Raw genomic sequence first — 24,146 nt, forward strand, 5'->3', positions numbered from 1 at the left:
GACTCTTTATGTTGGTGCCCTATTATGCTGTACACTTTGCCCCTTTCCTGGTACATTCTGGTTATCATTACTCTCTTCATTGCCTTGCACTATTGCCCGTCCTTACTCTCTGTCTTCCAAATAACCCCTTCATCAGAACACCTATCTTCAATTTCCAAATTAACTTTTCTGATCTTATGGTAAAACGTCCATACTTTCAGTTAACACAAAGTGTTAGCAGTGAGGAGGATAATGATAGATCACTAAAAGAAAAAGGCTGACCTAATGTGCAAACAAGGGACAAATGAAATTTAATACAGGGAAATGTGAAATGACGCACTTTGACACAAAGTATAAGGAGAAACGACAGAGATTAGATGGTACATGTCTGATGTGTGTGCAAGAACACAGGGACCCGGGTACACATGTGCATAAATCCTTAAATGTAGTAGGCTATGTTGAGAGTGTGGTTAGTGAAGCACAGGCAATCCTGGGATTGATAGAGTTCCAAATATAAAAACTGGGAGGTTATATTTAATTTGCTCAAAATATTGGTCAGATGTAAGTCTCAACTAGCGTGTTGTACACAATTCTGGTCGCCACACTTCAGAAAGATATGAAGATCCAAGAGAGTTATGGAAAAAAAAACTGTTTGAATAGATGATGGATTTTAGTTATGTTAAATAAACCATGATGGCAAAATAACAAGAAATATAAAAAGTGACAACAAAAACTTCTTTAAGAATATGAAAAAGGAAGAGAGAGGTCAAGGCGAACATTAGCACCTTGGATAATGAAGGTGGGAAATGCTTATGAAGAGCAAGGAGACGGTAGAGGTGTTAGACAGATATTTTAAATCAGTCTTTATGGTAAAAAATACTACAAACATCCCACTAATGATACAAAAGGGGGAGAAATTAAATGCCATCTCCATCACTAGATAATTAGTATTAAGCAAACTAATGGGGATAAAGTCCTGGATTTGTTGCATCATGGGATCCTTAAAAAGAGTGGCTGCCAAGATAATGGATGCATCAGTTGTAACCTTCCAGAAAACCCTTTTTGGGAAGGTATAGAAAGACTGGGAAACTACAATATAATACCATTATTCAAAAAGGGTGGGAGGAAATAAAAGTGGATAACTCATTAGCAGTTCACAATGCCAATTGTTGGGAAAAAAATAGAATCAAATATTAAGGAGATAGTAGTGAACATTTCAAAAGTTATAATCTGATCAAACAGATTATGATTCATGAAATAGAAATCATGTCCAACAAGTTTATTAGAGTTTTTTATGAAAATGTCAGTTAGAGTGGATGGAAGGGAGCCAATAGATGTAATATATTTGGATTTCAATAGGTGTTTGAAAAGTGCTACATAAAGATAAGAGCTCATGGTTTTCGAGGTGATATATTAGCATGGAAAGAACATTGGCTGACTAGCAAGAAGTAGAGTAGACAATAGGAGGTCATTTTCAGGTTGGCAGCTTGTAACTTGTGAGCTGCTGCAGGTATCACTGCTCAGACCGCTGCTGTTTACAGTATATATTAGTGACTCGGGGAAAGGAAGTGGAAGTACTGCTGCGAAATTTGTGGATGGTGCAAGAGTTGGGGGAGGGATTGGTGGGGGAATGCAAGCTCTACGGAGGATTCAGTTTACAGACAGCCATTGACAGGATTAGTGAGTGGGCAAAAAGTTGGCAAATGGAGTATGATGTGGGAAAATGTGAAAGATTGCAGAAAGCTGTAGCACAAATGGATTTTGGGTTCTTTGCTTACAAGTTGCTTCATTTAATCAGGAAGGCTAATGTAATGCTGTACTTATTTCAAAGGAGTATAGCATAAAAGTAGGGAAATCTTATTGCAGGTGTACAAGGCACAAATGAAATCACATCTAGAGGACTGTGAACAGTTTGGGAGTGTTATTTAAGAAAGATATTACAGGAGGCAGTTCAGAAAAGGTGCGTAAGGTGATCCTGGGTATGGAGGGATTGCTCCATGAAGTAAGACTGAAGAGGCTGCAGTGTTCTTAAAAGGAAAAAAATCAGCCAGGAGGCCTGTTCCTGATCACTCAACAGCATTTCCTGCTCAACTAGTGTGGAGAATGGATGAGATCAGGGCTCAATGCATACGTAGCCTGCTGGCATTCATTGTGCAGGATTACACACATTAACTGGTCACTTGAGTGAGCTTTGAGACTCGCTGATGCCTTTAATACTTTGCTCCATTGCTTGTCAGAAAGCTTGGGTAGTGCAAGTGTCCAGTGATGTGGGAGTGGGGTGAAGATGGGAGGAAAAAACAGAAAAAAATGGAACAGATTCTTCCATTGTGTATGCACAACATTACATAGAAACAGATCCATTTTCCAGAGCACTGCCTGACTTCCATACTGAAAATGTTAGTATATCTTTAAATTAATTCACAACAGATAAAGTAATGGTGTTACTCATTTCATTTGCCGGCTGTTGTTATTTCAAAACTGATCAATGGCAGTACTTAATTTTCAAGAAAATAATCAATACTTCCATCTACCTGAGCAAGGAGCTGTATTTTCAGCACAATATCAACTACATCTACAATATATTAAAAATCTTCATTAAAATCTGAACTGAAGTTCATTTTATTTTGTGTTCTGCAGAGGCAGTCAAGGCACTTGCCATAACTCTGATTTAACTAATACCCTAATGCCATTTCTAATGAAGAAAAGGACAAGACATATCAACGAGGCCTAGTGGCAAACTGACCTGGGCCCAGAAAATCAATTACATTCCAAGGATTTAGTAACACTTTAGAGCATTTTAACTTTACTCTTGCAGATAGTAAGATCATTTGGATTTCTCATTGTATTAATGCTATGTAAGTTTTGAGCTTAGCTATTATCTCAAAAACATTAATTGTAAGCTTAAACCAAGTAGTTTGAAAACATATCTTTCCATCTATTTTTATTTCTCAAACATGAATTCTTTCTGGCTAGTATATTGAGGATTTATATGCATTTTCAGTCTTTTAATGTTCTCTTTAGGCACTTGTGGAGCTGTTACAATTACAGTGCCAACTGAATTGATCCTGGGGACTGTTGGGCAACCTCTCCTACTCCCTGTAAACTACACCACTGGAACGAAAGATCAGAACATTCAGATTACCTGGACTTTCCAAAGCCAGTCTTTAGGTTCCATGCTTCTGGTGACAGCTATAAACAACACCTTGACTCCTGACATGGAGCACGGCCACAGGTTTTTCTTATCTCCTCCCAGTGCCACACTGTTAATTAACCCAGTGGAATTATGTGATGATGGTGAATATACCATAAAAGTGACTGCCTCTGGAGTGAAGATGGTATCAGCCAGTCGACAACTGACTGTCCATGTCAATGGTGAGTACCCTTTCAGGTTGTCTTCATCTAGTATTTGTGAAGATCACCATATTTCATCTATTTAGCAGCAATTTAATACCATTGTCTTTGCAGTGCCATGTCCTAGGTCAGTGTATAAAAGTATGATTTTGCCCTGGAATTAACTCTACTCCAGAAGGAGTTCTAGCTTATGAATTAATTTTCTGTTAACCAACCTGATTTCACTGGTGAGATTTAGTTCCAGGGTAACTTTCTTCAGAATAAGATTCAAATTCAAATTAGCACAGGTGGATGTTTTTTTTGCAATGCACATTTCATAGTCAGTAACTGGCTCTGAGAGGGAATTCCATAGAACGTTGTTTACAAAATGTACATATGCTTTTAGAATGTTTAGGAGTTTTTTTGTTCAATCTTTTACTTCCTGCAAGCGTCATTGAAGTTTCTTATTGATTTGCTGCATATGACAAACATTACTTCCTCAGTTACAATGAATAAATTAGAGAAGCCTCAGCAGAATTATTCCAACATAAACCTCAAATATGGTAATGAACAATCCATACCAGTGCAGCTCCATAAAAAGTGCCAATTTCTCTCTCATGTTGCATCTTTTTGGGCTAATTAAACAAGTCTTATGTGCCATGTTGCTTGTTGTTCCAGGGCTGCAATTTATGTATTGGATCCACAATCATTTTGCAAGAGTTAATTTGGAAAGACAAACAAAACTACAGGGAGCTCTATGCCTCATTTAAATGGCATTATTATTTAAGTATGTGCGCTGCATCTCACAACTTTAAATGAGACTTTACCCACAGTGGAGAATTTGTCGCCTGAAAATGAGTCTATCTAGATGGTCCAGAAGATACTTTACCTGTTATCCGTGGTCAGTTGATAAATTGGATCCAAAATTGATTTGGTTATTGGTGACATAGGTAGAGGTGTGTTTTTCTGACTGGAGGTTTGTGACCGGTGGATCACTGCTGTATGATGTATATATATGTGTATGATATATCATATATATCACATGCTGTATCACTCTTTTATGGAGCTATAGAGTCATAGAGTTATACAGCACGGAAACAGGCCCTTTGGCCCAACTGGTCCATGCTGACCAAGATGCCCCATCCAACCTAATCCCATTTGCCTGTGACTCCACTATCAGTGAAAGTGATTTTTATGTATAAAAAATTGTGTTTTATATAAAATTTGTTATATATAGTTACTTGTTTTATATATATATTAACGATTTGGATGAAAATGTATGTAGTCTGATTAGTAAATTTGCCAATAACATGAAAATTGGTAGAGTTGTGGAAAGTAAGGAAGTTTGTCAAAGGATACAGCAGGATATAGATCAATTGGAAATATAGGTGAAGAAAGGGCAGATGGAGTTTAGTTTGGAGATGTGTAAGGTGATGCAAGAGGAAAGTATACAGTAAATGGCAGGACCTATTGGAGCGTTGATGTACAGAGGGAGCTTGAGGTGCAAGTCCATAGTTTCCTGAAAGTGGCAACATAAGTGGATAGGGTGATAAGAAGGCATATGGCATATTTGCCTTCATTGCTTGGTACATTGAGTATAAAAGTTGGGAAGCTGTATTGCAGCTGTATAAAACTTTGGTGAGGCTACATTTGGAGTAATGTGTGCAGTTCTGGTTGCTGCAATACAGGAAGGATGTGGAGGCTTTGGGATAGGAAAGACAGAGGTGTTTTCCCAGGGTGGAAATGTCAAATATTAGAGGGCATAAGTCTGAGGTGAGAGGGGGAAATTTTAAAGGATATTTGCAGGGCAAATTTTTACATAGAAACTGGTAGTTGCCTGGAATCAGAGGGGGTGATAGAAACAGATATGGTTGTGACGTTTAAGAGGCATTTAGACAGATACTTGAACAGGCAGGGAATAGTGAGAGGCTGACTATGTGCAGGCAGATTGAATTAGTTAGATTGGCATCATGCTTGACACAAACGTGGTGGGCTGAAGGACCTGTTCCTGTACTGTACTGTGTTCTAATTCTGGATTGTGGCAATGTGCAGGTGGTTGTACTATCTCAGGCTTGGAATACAGTTTTAACTTTGTACACAGTTTAATTGAAGCTAATGTTAACGAGGTAGATTTCAAAGTATGGGCTGGCACTGATGAATTCTGATGTCTCAAGAAACCGGTTTGACAGAAATAGAGATTCAGGTTTTATGTGACTGGGATTGTGTCCAGAAAAAAATATGGTTAATAGATTACTGATTAACTGCTTCAAAAAGAACGAGATGAGACTCTGCTTAAAAATGGAACAGGAGTTGGCAGACATGGCCTTAAAATGTAGAGAAACAAAGGACTGCAGATGCTGGAATATCTAGATGAGAAACACTTTGGTGCTGGATGTTATGCCGCTCCCACCCCGGGGACTTTCCACTATCCCTGCCATAGGTGTAACACCTGCCCCTATATCACCTCCATCACCTCCATCCAGGGACCCAAACAGTCCTTTCAGGTGAGACAGAGATTTACCTGCACCTCCCTTAATATCATCTACTGCATTCGGTGCTCAGTGTGGCCTCCTCTACAATGGTGAGACCAAAAGCAAACTAGGTGACCGTTTCCAGAACACCTACGCTCTGTCCATGACCACGATCTGCATCTCCCCATTGCCAGTCACTTCAACTCCCCCTCCCACTCCATCACAGATACGTCAGTCCTCGGTCTCCTCCGCTGCAAGGAGAAGTCCAAGCGCAAACTGGAGGAATAGCACCTCATTTTCTGTCTTGGAACCTTGCAGCCTAACGGCATGAACATTGAATTCTCCCACTTTAAGTAATCCCCTCAACACCCTCCCCATCACCTCCCCCCCCCCCGCCAAACCCTTTCCTAGAGCCTATCTCTCTTTTTTCTACCCTTTTTTCCTCCTTACTTCTGACCCATCCCCTGGTGGATCTGCACTCCCCTCCTCCCCTGCACCTGCCTATCACTATCTGTTACCTGCCTCTACCTATCACCACCTTGTGCCCACCCTGCCTCCCCTCTTTTGTCCACCTGTCACTGCTTTGCTTTCCCTTCCTATATATTGGGCTTCCCCTTTTCCTATCTTCCGTCCTGACCCGAAACGTTGACCACCTGCTTTTCTCCACGAATGCTGCCTGGCCTGCTGAGTTCCTCCAGCATCATCGTGATTTTCATCTATGGCCATAAGATGTTATTTATGGATGGGCAAAAGCAAGGGCGAGATTTTTCTTAACTTACTTCTTTATCTTCTTATCCAATATTGCACATTTATGTTGGGCTATGTAGACGTATTTCTAAATGCATTTCATTTTAAGAAACTAAGAGATTCTTGTTTCTTGTTGGGATTCCTTTTTTGTTCCTTGAAAACTGGTGAACTACTAATATGATGACAGAAGTTTATTTTTCTAAGCCTTTCCTTTTCGTAACCCATGGTTAATATTGTGAATGTACCAGCAGTAATAAATACAAGCAGCCAATCGTAATCCACCTTCCACAGAGTTCTTCAGAGATCAATGCACTGCCTAACTGGTGTACATGTTGAAAACTTTGGCAATTGAGTTGCAGGGTGTATAATCATCACTAGAAAAGGATGAATGCAAACTGGAAAAGCCTTGATACGTCAACAATGCACTATGTCCCGGCTCTGACTATTAGATTGAATGTTTCAGCCCAAGGATGACTTGAAATAGAATAAGCTAAAACACTGAGTAATTTCACTGACAGTACTTTTTACCTAGTATGGGCTGCTATTTTGAAACTTATCTGCTGATAGAACACAAATCCACAATAATTTGTTCTGAGAATGTATTAAAAATATATGAACAGACAATAGTCTGCAGTTGCAATTGCTTATTGTTCTTGTTACCAAATGTGAACTTGATGAACTGTCTTTGTGTTTTGTAGTTCCGGTCTCTAAACCAGTGGTGCACAGTGATCCAGCTTGGGGAGCAGTGGAGTATGTAGACAATGCAACGCTCACATGTACTGTCAGTAAAGGTACAAAGGTCATTTATCAGTGGCTGAAAGATGGAAAACCATTACCAGCAAGTACTCGTCACATCTTTTCTGCAGACAACAAAATGCTGTTCATTTCTCCTGTTTTAAAAGATGACCTGAGTAATTACACCTGTGTGGCAAAGAACCCGATTAGTATGAATGAAAGTGAACCGATTGCACCCAATATTTACTGTAAGTCATGCCTCAAGTATTGATATTCATGAACTATTCAATGTGTTAGGTTTGTTGTATGGTTTAAATTGGACTAATACAATAGATACTTAAAATGGCTATTACAATGTGTAAAGCATTGGGAGTCCAAGATGGCAGAGAAATAAAATTATTCTATTTCATAACAAGTGACAGCATATTCTATCTAGGCTTGGATGAGCTTACCCTGGCAACAGCAGAAATGTGATATTTTGTCCTAAATAGGAGCAGAATAACCTGACATGAGTAGGAACACAAAACCTTGGCATGATACCTTGCCACTAATGGGAACCTGATTCTTAGCCATTAGCAGGACCTGATATTTTGTCTGCAGTACAAGCATGATGCTCTGACATAAATGGAAATAACATCTCCAATGGCAAGGAGGAACACAATACTATGATAGTTTTAACATGTGACAACATCATGAGGGAAAATGTAGTACTTTGTCAAGATCTGAAACACAACAGGAAATATGATACCCTTCACAGGTTGAAACACAGGCACTTGTCACACATTGAAACTCGATTGTCCAGAGTTCGCATGAGAACACCACTATCTGTAAGTTCCCCTCCAGGTCACACACCTTCATGACTTGGAAATATATCACCATTCCTTCATCTTCACTGGGTCTAAATCCTGGAACACATTACTGTGGGAGTATCTTTACCAGAAACACTGTTCAAGATACCAGCTCACCACTACCTTCTCAAGGCCAATTAGGGATAAGCAATAAATTGCTGGAGGAACTCAGTGAGAACACACCTGGATATTGTGTAGACTTTTGGCTTCCTTACATAAGAAAGGATATACTCCCATAAAGGAAGTGCAGCGAAAATTCATTAGACTGTTTCCAGCGTTTCCCACATGAGGAGAAATTGAGTAGACTATTTTCTAGAGTTTAGAAGAATGAGATGAGATCGCTTTTAAACTTAAAAATTCTTCCCGGGCTAGGCAGGCTGGATGTTGACCATGTCTCTGAGGCATCTACGGCCAAGTGTCACAGTCTAAACATAAGGGGTAGACAGTGTGGGACTGAGATGAGGAGAAATTTGTTTATGTGCAGAGTGGAGATTCTTTAGAGACACGCGAGACTGCAGCTGCTGGAATCTGGACCTACAAATGACCTGCTGGAGGAACTCAGCGAGTCGAGCAGCATTTGTAGAGGGAAAGGAAATGTTGTTGTTACGGGTTGAAGTCATACATCAGGAGAATCTTTGGCATTGTCATCCCCAGAGGGCTGTGGAGGATCAGTCATGAGAAACAGAGATGGATTTCTGGATATTAAGGTGATCAAGGGGTGTAGGGACAGTGCAGGGAAATGGCATTGAAGTAGAAATCAGCCATGATCTTGATGAATAGTGGAGCAGGCCTGAAGAGCCAGATGGTCTACCACTGCTGCTGATTCTCATGTTCTTATGTACTGATGCAGTTTAGCGATCGGCTTTCTGATTAATTTCATACTGCAGTACCAACACATTTATAGGCCAATACCTTGAAACACAGTAGTAATATATTTCCATGTGATGGTTGGGAAAATAATATCCTGGATTGGTCAGTGCCATCCAGCACATACATCACCCTTAAATTAAGCTGTTGTAGCAGTAACCCCAGGATGAACTTGCTGGTCAAGAGTATTCACATGCCATATTGTAAGGCCATTGTCTTGGAGTACATGGGCTGGACAGAATAGAACTTGACCTTGAAATGGGAGCAGTTGTCAGGTGGCAATGCCAGGCCGCCAGTTTTGTCAATGCTATTAAGGTCAGCAGCCTTCACATGAGAGTCCCATACTTGCCGGTACACATGTTGAGAATGGCTGGCAATTTCACTTTTAATAATAAGGGTGCAGTCTGTCTTTTCTTATGTGATGTCAGATTTAAGACCAGACTACTTTTGAAATCAGCCAGGATGCTGTTCTAATGCTTTAACATTCCATATGCTAGCAGATTAGGCTCTCTTAATTTGCAAATTCTCTCTCTGTGATTGTTTCTCCTTGGCACAATGCATTTCTGCCCTCTGTTGTATCACTCATACGAGAATATCTGAACTGTTATCATTTTGCCCTTGAGCTCTTCTTGGATTCCAGTGCTTCTCTTTGACCTAGGAAAAACAGCTGACTAATTTAAAATGGAGTGGGAGTCAAAATAGTTGCTGCCCTTGTGATTCCCTCCAGTCTTCCATTCAGAGTCAAGGTAACTTAAATACCTTGCTGGAACGCTGCCGTGGCACGAAGAGGAAATCATTCAGCAAGAACTATACAGCACAGAAAATGGGAGAAACAAATACCCTGCAGCAGACTAGCATAATAATAATCTAAAGACAAAGGCAGGGAAAATTTTCTGAAGAGGGTTCAGGAAAAATCTCTTAATCAGTATGATTCTAGTTAAATGAAAAAAGAACAATGTGGGAACTTTTTAAGGAAATGAGATGAGCCAAGTGCAACAAGTGTCAACGAAAGAACATTCGGGAAACACTGATCATAATATAATAAGGTTTAGATAGGCAATGGAGAAACCTACAGTGAAAGTATTTAAATAGAGAGGGGTAATTTCAGTGGGATGAAAAAAAATGAGTTAGGGTAAATTAGAATTAAATTTGTAATCAGAAAATCAGCAGACAGAAAGTATGAAAAAAGACTGGTAGATGAGATTAAAGAAAATTCAAGTCTTTGAAAGCCATGTAAATAGTACTTGGAGAGGAATGGGACTAATTTACAGCCAAAAAGGAGCTCCATACAGAGTTCTAAACAAGTAATTTGCCTCTTTATCAGGGAAAAAGGTGCCGCCAAACCACAGTAAGAAAGGTCACTGAGCTACTGAATAGGCTATAAATATTGTAAAGGCACAAATTTTAGAAGAGAGCAGAACAGTTAGTCGAGACCCTGGTAGCTGACAATTTAGACCAGTGGAATTTTTATCTCTGTGTCCTCCAGTTATGCTTCCCTTAAATTATTAATGTCAATATAGTACCATAAATGCACGTTGGTATCAACTAAATTGTTTTTTATGGGGAAAGAAGGAGAATGCCTACAGTACAAACACATGCATATATGCATATGGCATGTTGTTTAGTAGCATGTGGTTAATTATCCTGCCTTCTTATCTGGATTAAAACTATCAGAGTAATGGGCAAAATATGGAGAGAACCTGGGTAAAAATGATAAAACATCTATGACAGCCAATTGTACGAAGTAGCTTATGTTTCGCTGAGCAGTGTTCACAACAGGAACACTACCATTTTGTTTCAGTACTCTCTCAAAATGTATTTTGAATAACACTGTGGCACTAGATTACAACAGTAATATACAAAGATGAGTGATAAATGTAACAGTTGGGAAATATAGGTTGGTAAATACACACCTCTGATTGAAACTAATAAAGTGACATACTTGCCTCCAGCAAACACACTTAATTAACTCTTAGGTTCCTGATTTAAAGAAGGAAAATATATAATGTATATATAATGTATAATGAGGACAATAACATAATGGCACTTCTTTCTATTGACGTCATGAATATTAAAAATTAAGGGTGTATATCTCCATGGTTTCTTTAATCCCAGTAAAATGTCCATCATCAAATATTTAGAAGAAGTTGTTTTTTGCAGCTGTTCTGTCATAGAAAAACAAACTAGAACATAATTGGGCTCAGTCATACTTCTTTTATAGGTGCCACGTGCCATCAAAGTTCCAAAATGCCATCTACGGCAAGCACACGAGTCAGGCACCATTTTGATAGATGTACCTGATGGCACAATGCAGAGTTCATTTCACCAATCAGCATGCATCAATGTTTTCTCTTCTAAGACTAGCTTGCATTAAGCAGCAGGAAGGAGTCTCTCCCCGCAACCAGTGCTGTTTCAAGGGATCATCAGTTAACTATAGGTTAGTTGCCAGTTGATTTCTTTTAGTTATCACAGTATTCCCAGTTGTGGTTCCTTAACAGGCCTTTTGGGACACAACATGACTGGGAGAATAAGCAGAATAAGCTTCTAGAAGAGGGAGAAGAAGGAAGAAGAGAAGGGTTCTCAGCTGGAAACCAAAACTGGCCAGGATGTTGAGAGAGCAACATTTGGCTGTTTGCTTCTACTGTAGAAGGAAGTCACTGAGGCTGTCTATCCAAAGAGAACAAACTATATTTCATTCTACCTTGCTGGAGGCCAGCAAGCATCCTTTTGTAGGATTAAAGTGTGCCACTAATTATACAAATATTGCTTGTGAGGTCTCCATGTTAACTCTACCCTCTACCAGACAAATCTGAATGTGCACTCATGTGCAGCCTTTAGCTGCACATGATGTAGACCAGTGTGTGGTATATTGGCTGCAGCTTTCATTCTCCAACAATATTCTGTGTCAGCTACATTTGAGCCATCAATCTAAACCTAAGTTTGGTGATGGAGCTATCTGCATCTGACATGGTTCAGACTGGGCCCTTGTGGAATACAAAGGTAGCAGGAAAGTGCTCAAGCAGGTGATTAGGAAGGCCAGAAGGAGCCATGAAATGTCTTTGGTGAGCAGGATAAAGGAGAATCTCAAGGTATTTTATACTTGTATTAAGAAAAAGAGGATAACCAAGGAGAGGGTAGGTCCACTCAAGAATAAAGGAGGGAATTCATGCTTGGAGTCAGAGCAAGTGGTGGAGGTACTAAATGAGGACTTTGTGTTGGTACTTACCAAGGAGAAGGATTTGGAGGATAGTGAAAAGTGAGTGGGGCATGCTGATGTGCTGGGACATTTTGAGATTAAGGAGGAAGTAGTGCTGGGTCTTCTGAAAAACATTAAGGTGGATAAGTCTCCAGAGCCTGATGGCATATATCCCAGAATATTGAAAGAAGCAATTTAGGAGATTGCTGGGGCTTTGAAAAGGATCTTTGTGTCCTCACTGGCAACAGGTGAGGTCCCAGAGCACTGGAGAGTGGCAAATGTTGTGCCTCTGTTGAAGAAGAGAAAAAGGGATAATCCAGGTAATTATAGGCCAGTGAGCCTCACATCAGTGGTAGGGAAGCTATTGGAGAGGATACTGAAGGATAGGATTTATGCACATTTGGAAAGGCATGGCCTGCTTAGGGACAGTCAGCATGGCTTTGTACGGGGCAGGTCATGTCTTACAAACTTGATTGAGTTTTTTTGAGGAGGTGATAAAGGTGATTGATCAGGGTAGGGCAGTGGACATTATCTACATGGACTCGAGTAAGGCATTTGACAAGGTCCCTCATGGGAGGTTGATTCGGAAGATAAAGATGCATAGGATCCAGGGTGAATCGCAAGTGGCTTCAGAACTGGCTTGCCCATAAAAGACAGAGAGTAGGGGTGGAAGGCTGTTATTCTGGCTAGAGGGACGTGACCAGTGGTGTTCCACAAGGATCAATGCTGGGATCTCTGTTGTTTGTGATACACATGAATGATTTGGATGAAAATGTAGATGGGTGTATTTGCAAGTTTGTGGATGGCACCAAGATTGGTGGAGTTGTGGACAGTGTCCAGGACTATCAAAGGATACAGCGGGATATAGATTAGTTATAGATATTGGCAGAGAAGTGGCAGATGGAGTTTAATCCAGGCAAGTGTGAGGTGTTGCACTTTGGCAGGTCAAATGAAAGGAGTGGTAAAGGAGGCATATGGAATGCTTGCCTTCATTGGTAGGGGTGTTGAGTTTAAGAGTAAGGAAGTCATGCTGCAGCTATATAAAACTCTAGTCCGACCACACTTGGAGTATTGAGTGTAGATCTGATTGCCCCATTACGGGGAGGATGTGGAGACTGTGGAAAAGGTGCAGAAGAAGTATACCAAGATGCTGCCTGGATTAGAGGGAATGAGCTATAAGGAAAGGTTGGACAAACTTGGGTTATTCTCCCTAGAGCGTCAGAGGCTGAGGGGAGACCTGATAGAGGTTTTTAAAATTATGAGAGGCATAGATACAGTGAACAGTCAGAATCTTTCCCCAGGGTAGAAATGTCAAACACCAGAGGACATGCTTTTAAGGTTGAGGTGGGGAAGTTTAAAGGCACCGTGAGGAGCTAGTCTTTACACAGAGAGGGGCAGGTGCCTGGAATGGATTACCGGGGTAGTAGCAGAAGCAGGTAACTTGGTGGTGTTTAAGAGGCTTTTAGATAGACACATGAATATGAAGGGAATGGAGGGATATGGATGATACACAGGAGGAGGACATTTAGTATAAATTGGCATCAAGATCAGCACAACATCATGGGCCGAATGGCCTGTCCAGTGCTGTACTGTTCTATGTGGGGGGGTGGTGGGGCAAGAGCTGGTAAGTGATAGGTGGATCTGGGAGAGGAGGAGTTGATTGACAGATGGAGTCAAATTGCTATTCCCTCTATTCTTTCAGTCTAGATGAAGGGTCTCGACCTGAAATGTCAACTGTCTATTTCACTCCACAGATGCTGCCTGACCCACTGGGTTCCTCCAGCAGTTCATTTTTTTGCTCCAGATTCCAGCATTTGCAGTCTCTTGTTCTCCCACATGGTGCGGCCTGTGACCGTAGTATGGTTGTTGAAAAGCTGTTGACTTCAGGTGGAGAAGGCTGCAGATGGCCTTGGATGATAACTTTGAGTGGATTTGCCCCAGTGACCCAGAAGGGATCTGCATCATCTCAACATGAGCTGGACCTGCAGCATCTAGCTACCTGGCGGGCAGTGTGAAGGATATTTAGAACATAACACATAGAACTGTACAGCACAGGAACAGGTCCTTTGTCCCACAATGTTGTGCCGAACTAATTAAGCTAATGACACCTAATCCCTTCTGTCTGCACATGGTCCATATCCCTCCATTCTCTGCATATTCATGTGCCTATCCAAGAGCCTCTTAAACACCTGTATTGTATCTACCTCCATTACTTGGCAGCACATTCCAGGCACCCACCCCTCTCTGTGTAAAAAATCTTGCCCTCCACATCTCCTTTGAACTTTTCCCCTCTCACCTTAAATGCATGCTCTCGAGTATTAGACGTTTTGACCCTAGGAAGAAGATACCGCCTGTCTATCTATGCCTCTCATAATTTTATAAACCTCTATCAGGTTATCTGCTAATTGTGGAGCAGTAGGGGTGGGAAGAACAATGTCTGCATTAGAGCAACTTTCTTCTGCATGGAGCTATTGCCCTTCCCCTGGTGGGAGAGAGCCTCACCAATTCTGAAAGGGCATCCATGTGAAACGTTAGTTGCGTTGCTCTCTTCATAGTTGCTTGACCTGCTGAAAATTTCCAGTATTTTGGTTTTTAGTTCCAACAGTTTGTTGGAAGACGGATTGCCTGACTTCTGCGAGACACTGCAAGCCCCTTTGCAGTGTTATCTACACAGTAGTGTGCCTGCAGTCTGAGCTTACACTCAGATCTTGCTGCTACAGCTTGGAATGTACCTGCTGTGGAAGCTGGACATCAGCCATCAGATGCCACGTCATGGTTGAAACCACAACATGCTACTGGATTTGGCTACCATCACTATGCCAGAAAGATTCAAATCTCAGCTGCCCACATCCCTGGAACAAGAGGCTATTAAACTTCCTTCTGGTTGTTGACAATGAATGCTGGCCTTTCTGGTGCACTTCCAATACATCACACATTTCATTGTGCCTACTTTTTGGTGTATTCATTTGTACACTCTGCAAACCTGTATGTCTGCTGAGATGCCACTGGTGCCATCCCTTACCTTGCAGCCACTTTTACCTGTATCTCTCAATGTGTTGTTCCCACCTCCATTCTGAAAATGAACTTGTATGCATCTGAGCAGTTGGCCACAATTGTGAAATCAGGTGATGCCATGGGTTCATCATCACTGCCGATGTGGGTACATCTCAGTATCTGAAATGTAAGATTGTGGTGTGGGGAGGGATGATGGTAAGAGATGCAGACTAGTACATCAGAGGAGTGAATGTGCTTGTGATAAGAAAAAAATTGGGTATGAAGATACCATCGTGTGGATAATAATGGCAGACTGAAGTCATGGATTTGACCTTCTGGATCTCTCAATACATCTCAGACCTCTGCATTTCACAGCTCAGAACCCAGGACCCAGAGCCAGCTAGGTGATTGACCACAAGCAGGATGTGGTCAGAACCGCATGCAAAATTTAACATGTTCCAGGCCTGCACATCTGGGATTGACCCACAGGGATGAATCACGCCTACTGAGAGTCAGCTATCAGCTATTTCGGTCTCAGCACATCTCAGCACTTCCCACCTCCAGCTCCATTGCTGAACCACTGTTAAGCCCAGAATAGGAGCAGTAACATGGGGAGGAGAGGAGCCAGATATAAAGTACTACATACGTGGTCACTTAGTTTACCTTCCGGAAGGATTGGTGTACAAATGCTCTCTTTTCCTTTGCAAAAGGATCACTGATTCTATGGAAAAAAGATGTGCGGATAAATATGCAAGTTCCTTTCTTTAATTTAGTTAAATATTTTAAATGAATTGTTTGTATTTTAAGATACTTTTGTTTAACAGTTTTTACTTCTTAAAATTATTTATGTCCATTTGCATAGTTTATCAATATTTCTGACTATAAGAATCATTTAAAAAAGAATAGTTCAAAGGTCTCTGACAGAGGCAAACCATCAGAGACCATCAGGGTGGTCTAGCTCAAGATCTCGGCAGTATGCCTGAGGCCTCGTTGTGCTTCATTGGTAATTTCTTGGATGCAGATGGTCATTTGGCCATCCATATCTGAAAAAGCTAAGTCATTAGCCAGATAAGAATTGGTACAACTTTCCAGACTGCACTGGCCCACACAAGCCCTTAATAAAAGGTAGTTGTTAGTCATAACTGTGCCTCTCTGTTGAGGTGAGAATGTGACAAACGGTAGATAGACACCATGGATTTGGGCAGCAGGCTACAAGCAGCACGACGCAGCCCAGTACTTCCAAGTACAAAGGAGGCTTGTGGATGGGTTATTATATAACTCCTATCTAATACTATGGTGGCAAGCATGAGGAACTGACTGTCCAACAAGACAAAGGAGAAAATTAGGTGCAAAGATTTCAGAGAGAATTGGGTAAATATTTGAGAATTTTTGGTTTCTGGGAGCTGCCAGATGGATGGCAGAGAATGCCTGGTCATGCATTTTAAGATATTTATTAGTCACATGTACATCGAAACACACAGTGAAATGCGTCTTTTTGTGTTACTGAGAATGTGCCAGGGGGCAGCCCGCAAGTGTCGCCACTCTTCCAGCACCAACATAGCATGCCCGCAGCTCCTAACTCATACGTCTTTTTGGAATGTGGGAGGAAACCGGGGCACCCGGAGGAAACCCATGCAGACACACGGGCAAACATACAAACTCCCTACAGACAGTGGCGGGAATTGAACCCGGGTCGCTGGCGCTGTAATAGCATTACGCTAACCACTACACTCCTATGTTCTCAATTAATTTGAATCTGAAGGGTTTATAACCAACCCTCAGATTGTATTCTGTTGAACTGTGATGAAGGATCATCTGTTATTTGTACTTGCCAGCTGCTTGGCGACAGAAGCTTGCAATATAGTGACAAAGTAATCAAAATAATGCCACCAGCAGTAAAATGTTATCGATGTGTACTCTGGCTTTTGTTTGTCATTGGTCTCAGGATCTGAAGAACAGGTGGTACGTAAGGTCTATTGTAGCTTAGTCCAAAGGACTGAGATAAGTAATACATAATGGATGTAGTATTGTAAGATATGAATCGCTTTCTCTTATTTCTGAATTTTCTTCCACCTTCTTCTAAAAGAGTTATTGATGCTGTTCCCTATACGCTGATCAGCCTTTTACAGTACCTTGTTTATTTTAATATGAACCTTGACAATTAATGTTGGAGGTAAAGGTGTCCCCAGTGTCGCCCTCCTCCTGATGACCACCTTCATCTGTGGCTGCATCAGGCTATGCGTGGAACCCAAGTATGTGGGCACCAAGTGTCACTACATACCGAGGTTCTACCTGTCCCTGCTGTTGCGAAGGATAGGCCTGGCCCCGTGGCCACACGGCGTCCCAGTCAGCTGGATGCTGCCGTGCTACCTGTCCTTCGTGGAAAAGTTCTTCCAGACCAACACCTTTGACCACAAGTCCATCAGGCAGTCGTCAGCACGGAACATCCTGCAGGCACTACAGGAGAAGGACTCAATGGATACCATGAGGTGGTTCTCTGAGCAGACTGTCCAGACCATCTGGCAGAATGTCTCATCGCCAGAACTCACCAACAAGCACCAAGACCTCGCTTGGCTGGCAGTGAGAGGGGCCCTCCCAGTCAGATCCTTCCTGTATGGTCGGAACCTCACTCCCAGCATGCGCTGCCCCTGGGAGAACTGCGCTGGGGAGGAGACGGTTGCCCACCTCTTTGCAGGCTGTAGGTTTGCAAGGAGGGTGTGGCGAAAGATGCAAGGGTCCTTGTCACGGTTCATCCCCAGCAGCAGCTGGGGATGATTCTCTGATCTACGGGCTGTTTCCAAGGACACACACAGAGACGGACATCAACTGCTGCTGGAAGGTCATCAACTCGGTGAAAGACACTCTTTGGTCTGTCTGAAACTTGTTGGTCTTCCAGCACTGCGAGATGTCCATAAGGGAATGCTGCCGGCTGGCACATTCCAGGCTGCAGGAGTACGTGCTGAGGGACGCACTGAAGCTCGGCGCAGCCAACGCAAAGTCTCGGTGGGGAAGGACTACAGTTTAGGGTTCTTCTGCCACTGGACAGGGAGGGGCGGGGACAGGCGAGAAAGCCCCTAAATATTGTAAATACGGGACCGGGCAGTTTCCAGGGAGCCACACGTGTGGCATCGGTGCTGCTTTCTATAAAAAAGGTAACACTAATGAATGATCTGTACAAGAATGTAAAGGCTTGCACTGTTTTGTAATTGTATATAGTTTGTCTTTTATTATGAATAAAGTTTATTTTGAATTAAAAAAATGTTGACAGGGTACACAAGAAAAAGACATCGTAGTCAATTCAATTGTGACCTCAACGAACACTGAAATTCTTGGTTTCAACACTGAAAACAAAATGGCCGTGGCTAATCATCCTCTCTTTATCTGGGGGCCAGGATCCTCAGTCATTCACTCTGGGAATAACTAATTGTGCCGAGACCAAGGATCCAAACTGAACTGTGCACTGTTGTTTTGAGTGTGAATGACTCAGGTAGATAAATCTGATTCACAAAGGAAGCCCAAATGCTATCAACCTTATGGTTTCCCAGTGCATTAACCATTTGACTAAGATAAGGCATGTTTAGTAGCCATTGATATTTACATCTGATTAACAATGATTATCTGGGTAAAGTCTACTTGTCAGAGCTGGCTGACAAAAATAAGTGTGTGATTTTTAAATTTCCTGCACTTCCTTGAGGTCGTCTCAGCATATACCTCGGCAAGCTGTTCTGTATTTAAACAGACACATCAGTCAGGGGGTTCCTAAAGATAAAAGGTCTCCGAACTTCAGCCTTTTTCGTAATGGTTGAATTTTGACTTAAAGCTATGAATCCTTTTTCTGCAGGCCTGAATTGTTCAAAGTTCAGCACTTTGAGCTGTGACTTTCAGATGACATTCATATAAGTTCAAATATGTTTTATCGAAACACATCTAAGCTCTAACTTGACTATTGGCACTTATTAGTTTTGCAGAGATAATATTTCCGAGCTAAGATTCATTCAAACTTTCTGTGCTCAAACTCTTGCAACACACTGCTGCAGTAAGTGGCTTTGGGTTGTACATTCCCTTGAAGCACCTTGGAGTCTACCTGCATTAGAGAAGCTGTATAATGGCAAGATGGTAGAAACAGTTAAAATGCAAAAGATGAAATAAGCACTTCATTATGAGTTTAAAATACTTGAGTCTATGGTAAAGTACCATAGCCTTAGAGAGGGATAGGAGCAGATGATATGGGAAAGTATTTAACTGGGGGTGATGCTATTAGGCAGGAACTTGGGAGCATAAATTGGGAACAGATGTTCTTGGGGAAGTACACACTGGAAATGTGGAGGTTGTTTAAGGAATACTTGCACGGGGCTCTGGATAAGTTTGTCCCATTGAGGCAGGGTAAGGATGGTAGAGTGAAGGAGTCGTGGTTGACACGAGATGTAGAATATCTTGTCAAGAGGAAGAAAGAAGCTTACCTAAGGTTTAGAAAGCATGGATCAGACAGGGCTCTGGAGAGTTACAAGGCAGCCAGGACGGAGCTTAAGAATGGACTTAGGAGAGCTAGAAGGGGGCATGACAAGTCCTTGGCAAGTAGGATCAAGGAAAACCCCAAGGCGTTCTACACATATGTGAAGAAAAAGATGATAACTAGAGTGAGGGTAGGATCGATCAGGGATAAAAGAGGAGACATGTGCCTGGAGTCGAAAGAGGTAGGGGAGGTCCTTAAAGAATACTTTGCTTCAGTATTCACCAGAGAGAGAGACCTTGACGTTTGTGAGGATGGCGTATGGCAGACTGATATGCTAGGGCATGTTGATGTGAGGAAAGAGGATGTGCTGGAACTATTGAAAAACACTAGGATAGATAAGTCACCAGGGATGGACAGGATATATCCAAGGTTGTTACAGGAAGCTAGGGAAGAGATTGCTGCGCCCTTGGCAATGATCTTTGCATCCTCACTGGCCACAGGAGTAGTGCCGGATGATTGGAGGGTGGCAAATGTTGTTCCTTTGTTTAAGAAAGGAAGTAGGGATAACCCTGGGAATTACAGACCAGTGAGTCTTACTTCAGTGGTGAAAAAATTACTGGAGAAGATTCTTAGAGACAGGATTTGTGGGCACTTAGAGAAGCATAGGCTGTTTAGGGACAGTCAGCGTGGCTTTGTGAGGGGCAGGTCATGCCTCACGATCCTGATTGAATTCTTTGAGGATGTGACAAAGCACATTGATAAAGGTAGAGCAGTGGATGTGGTGTACATGGATTTTAGTTAGGTGTTTGATAAGGTTCCTCATGGAAGGCTTATTCAGTAAGTCAGGAGGCATGGGATCCAGGGAAACTTGGCTGTGTGGATTCAGAATTGGCTCGCCCATAGAAGACATCACCTTCTGTGGTGGTAGATGGAGCGTATTCTGCCTGGAGGTCAGTGACCAGTGGTGATCCGCAGGGATCTGTTCTGGGACCCCTGATCTTTGTGATTTTTATAAATGATTTGGATGAGGATGTGGAAGGGTGGGTTAGTAAGTTTGCTGATGATACAAAGGTTGGTGGTGTTGTGGATAGTGTAGAAGGTTGCTATAGATTACAACAGGATATTGATAGAATGCAGAGCTGAGCTGAGAAGTGGCAGATGGAGTTCAACCCGGATAAGTGTGAAGTGATACACTTCAGGAGATCGAATTGAAGGCAGAATGCCAGGTTAATGGCAGGACTCTTAGCAGTGTGGAGGAACAGAGGGATCTTGGCGTCCATGCCCATAGATCCCTCAAGGTTGCCACCCAGGTCGATAGGGTTGTTAAGAAGGCATATAGAGTGTTGGCCTTCATTAGTCAGGGTATTGAGTTCAAGAGCCATGAGGTGATGTTGCAGCTCTATACAACTCTGGTCAGACCACACTTGGAATATTGTGTTCAGTTCTGGTTGCCTCATTATAGAAAGGATGTGGAAGCTTTAGAGAGGGTACAGAGGAGATATGCCAGGATGTTGCCTGAATTGGAGAGCATGTCTTATGAGGATAGGTTGAGCGAGCTAGGGCTTTTCTCTTTGGAGCGAAGGAGGATGAGAGGTGACTTGATAGAGGTTTACAAGATGATAAGAGGCATAGATCAAGTGGACAGTCAGAGACTTTTTCCCAGGGCAACAATGGCTAACACGAGGGGTCATAATTTTAAGGTGATTGGAGGAAGGTATAAGGGGGATGTCAGGTGTAAGTTTTTTTACACAGAGAGTGGTGGGTGTGTGGAACGTACTGCCAGCAGAGGTTGTGGGGGCAGATACATTAGGGGTATTTAAGAGACTCTTAGATAGACACATGAATGATAGAAAAATAGGGGGCCATGTGAGAGGGAAGGGTTAGATAGATCTTCGAGCAGGATAAAATATCGGCACAACATTGTGGGCCGAAAGGCCCAGTCTGTGCTGTAGTGTTCTATGTTCTGTGTTCAACACATGAAATGATCCCCTGAGTGTGTGGAATCCCAGTGCTCTGTTAACCTAGAAGAACTCAGGTTTGCCCACAGCAGCTGAACTGACAGTTACAATCACAATGAATGGAGCAAACCAGAAGTTCTCTCACGTGGCACAATATTTTTGTGCACTGTAGCAGGAAGGTTCATTTAAAAGCAATTTACTAGATCTTCGCTTTTATGTGTTTGTATTTCCATTAATTCAGTTCAGGTCTTTCATGTGAATGAGGCTTATACACATGGGGACTGCTGAACATGCATATTAGCTAAATATGTGCAATGAATATTTTGATGGTGCATGATAATTCGATTGTGTATTTGAAGCCTATGAAAAGTCTGAGTCACTCACACCAAAGTGTCCTTAACTGAAGAGTTGTGTCCTGTTTCAGCATTAGGCAAAGGGGATTGAGTTTACTTGAATTTGTATCTCCTGCTCTGGCTCCTGAAAGCTAAAATTCCAACCCCACTTCCTCCACCACCACCTCCTGACGATACTGGGAACTCCTCCACAAAAAATTTCGATAATTCGAATGACTGAATTATATTGGTGTCATAAATTGACAAAATAATTAATCAAGTGTGAATATTTTAATTTTACAGCAACTAATCATCACTATTATTTTCCACAGCTTACAGTCTAAGGCAATGTTGTAAAATTTAGTTTTCAAGGTGGAGTTTGAGTTGTAATGGTGTTTTTTTTAAGGTAACTGCACGCAGTCCCTGTGGGAGTGTGACCTCATTATCTGTACGCAAATCCTGAAACCAATTTAAGAATTATTGTTTGCAAATGTTCCTATGCTTTGGCAGCCATTTGTAAATTACAGTGCCAATCTTTTGGAAGAGACTTGGGTTTTCAAGACCAGGAAATGATGTTGTTCTTTTTTAAATATTTTTATTAATTTGGAGTGTAACTAACCTGCATTACATAATTTTCCTCTTAAAATGGCAATATTCTTTCTATACAAATAGCCTTGTTTACCACTTATGCATATTAGAAAATCGTGGAATTATTTAGGAGGTTCCACATGGATCAGGCCATTCAGATTATTGATATTAATATTCTAAATGTGCTTTCTTCCACCCTTTTTGCTTCTTGACTCCCTACTCCATTTTTCTCCATTTTCTTTTCCTTCTTAAATGTAAATCCCACCCCTTTTTAATTATATTGATGTTCAATGCTTCCATCAATGACATAATGATATTGATTATCTACACTCATATTTGGAAATCTATTTTCAACAACTCTGTGACTTCCCAATATTTGCAGCAAGAAAACAAGGTTTCCTCCACTTGAAAAATTGCACCCAAAGTGTTTGCGATCCAGATTACTTCCTTGTGTTTCTCCTTACTTGTCCTTACTGCTTCTCAATAACAACAACAGACATTAGGAACTATAATTGTGATGGATGTGTCATGAACAATTTCCTCTGTGTGCAAGGTGAAAGAAACCTTCCTTTATTCACGTATCAGAATAAATTTCATGAAGTATTTTCTAACTTTGTGTTCAGCAAAAAATGAAGGAATCATTAGTTTAAATCGGCAGCTGCCATATGCTGAAAGAAAGGACCTCACCATAAACACAGCAAAATGGCTACAATGTAATTCAAAGATTCATTTACAAAAGGCAATTATTAACACATTCTACATTTTACTTCTTTGATTGGACTCTTCTGTCGATAATTCATAAACGTTGTTAAACACACAGTCTGGCCAATGATGAATGAATGGTGAGACAATTTATTTCTTAAACAGATCAATGGCTTTTGTTCACCCTGGAATATTAAACTCTGCTATGATGCTCATTTTACAGGAAATGTTTACCTTTAGCTTTCTTGATGATAAGGGTTATGTTATTATGTGTTTCATTAATACCTTCTGTAGTTCTTTGTGAAGTGTTCTGCTGTTGTTGGTATTACTTTAATGGTGCAAACTCCATCATTTAAGTTAATCATCCATCATTAAATTCCATCATTAAATAAGTTATTTAAAGTCACAACAGACAGTGATTTTTTTTCTGATAGTGATTTTGACATTGAAAGGAATAGCCTCTAAAAGGAAAAAAGCAGTTTGGAAATGGTGAGCTCAAGTAAAGAAGCAGCAGTTACCTACCACCAGGAGTAGAAGTCAGCTAAGTCTTAATAAGAATTACATCTGTCTACGTTAAATGCTTGTGTATATAATGGATCGGATCTTTCTGGATTTGATCTGCCACCTGGAATCACTATCTGTGGCTCCCAGACACCCTCACTTATTTGTGAATAGCAATCTCTCTGGCACCCTCAAGTCAGGCAGCAAGCTCTGGACAGTGACTTGGCATCGGGCAGCATCATTCAGAGGCTCTGCCCCCAAACCAGCCTGACGCCTTTGACATTATGTAAAGCTGTCAGCAGAAGTTAATCTCTTGTCAAACTATTAGAGACTTTCATAATTTTTAAAGCCTTTGATATTCAGAGACATATTGAAATTGAGGAAAATAATTTAAAGACACATCAAGTATTAAAGAGAATTAAAAACAGTGAAAGAATAAAGTTAG

General features: G+C 41.4%; 1 protein-coding gene across 1 annotated transcript in view; it reads left to right on the plus strand.

The window, feature by feature from the left end:
• The first annotated feature begins 310 nt into the window (after positions 1-310).
• The window catches only part of hepacam2 (HEPACAM family member 2), a 54,352-nt gene continuing 30,516 nt past the window's right edge, over positions 311-24,146 (plus strand). The window contains exons 1-3 of the mRNA XM_052016924.1: positions 311-359; positions 3,001-3,351; positions 7,226-7,510. Of these exons, the coding sequence (XP_051872884.1) occupies positions 311-359; positions 3,001-3,351; positions 7,226-7,510 (685 nt within the window). The remainder of the gene's footprint in view (positions 360-3,000; positions 3,352-7,225; positions 7,511-24,146) is intronic.

The sequence above is a fragment of the Pristis pectinata genome, chromosome 5 (assembly GCF_009764475.1).
Source record: "Pristis pectinata isolate sPriPec2 chromosome 5, sPriPec2.1.pri, whole genome shotgun sequence".
Lineage (NCBI taxonomy): Eukaryota > Metazoa > Chordata > Chondrichthyes > Rhinopristiformes > Pristidae > Pristis > Pristis pectinata.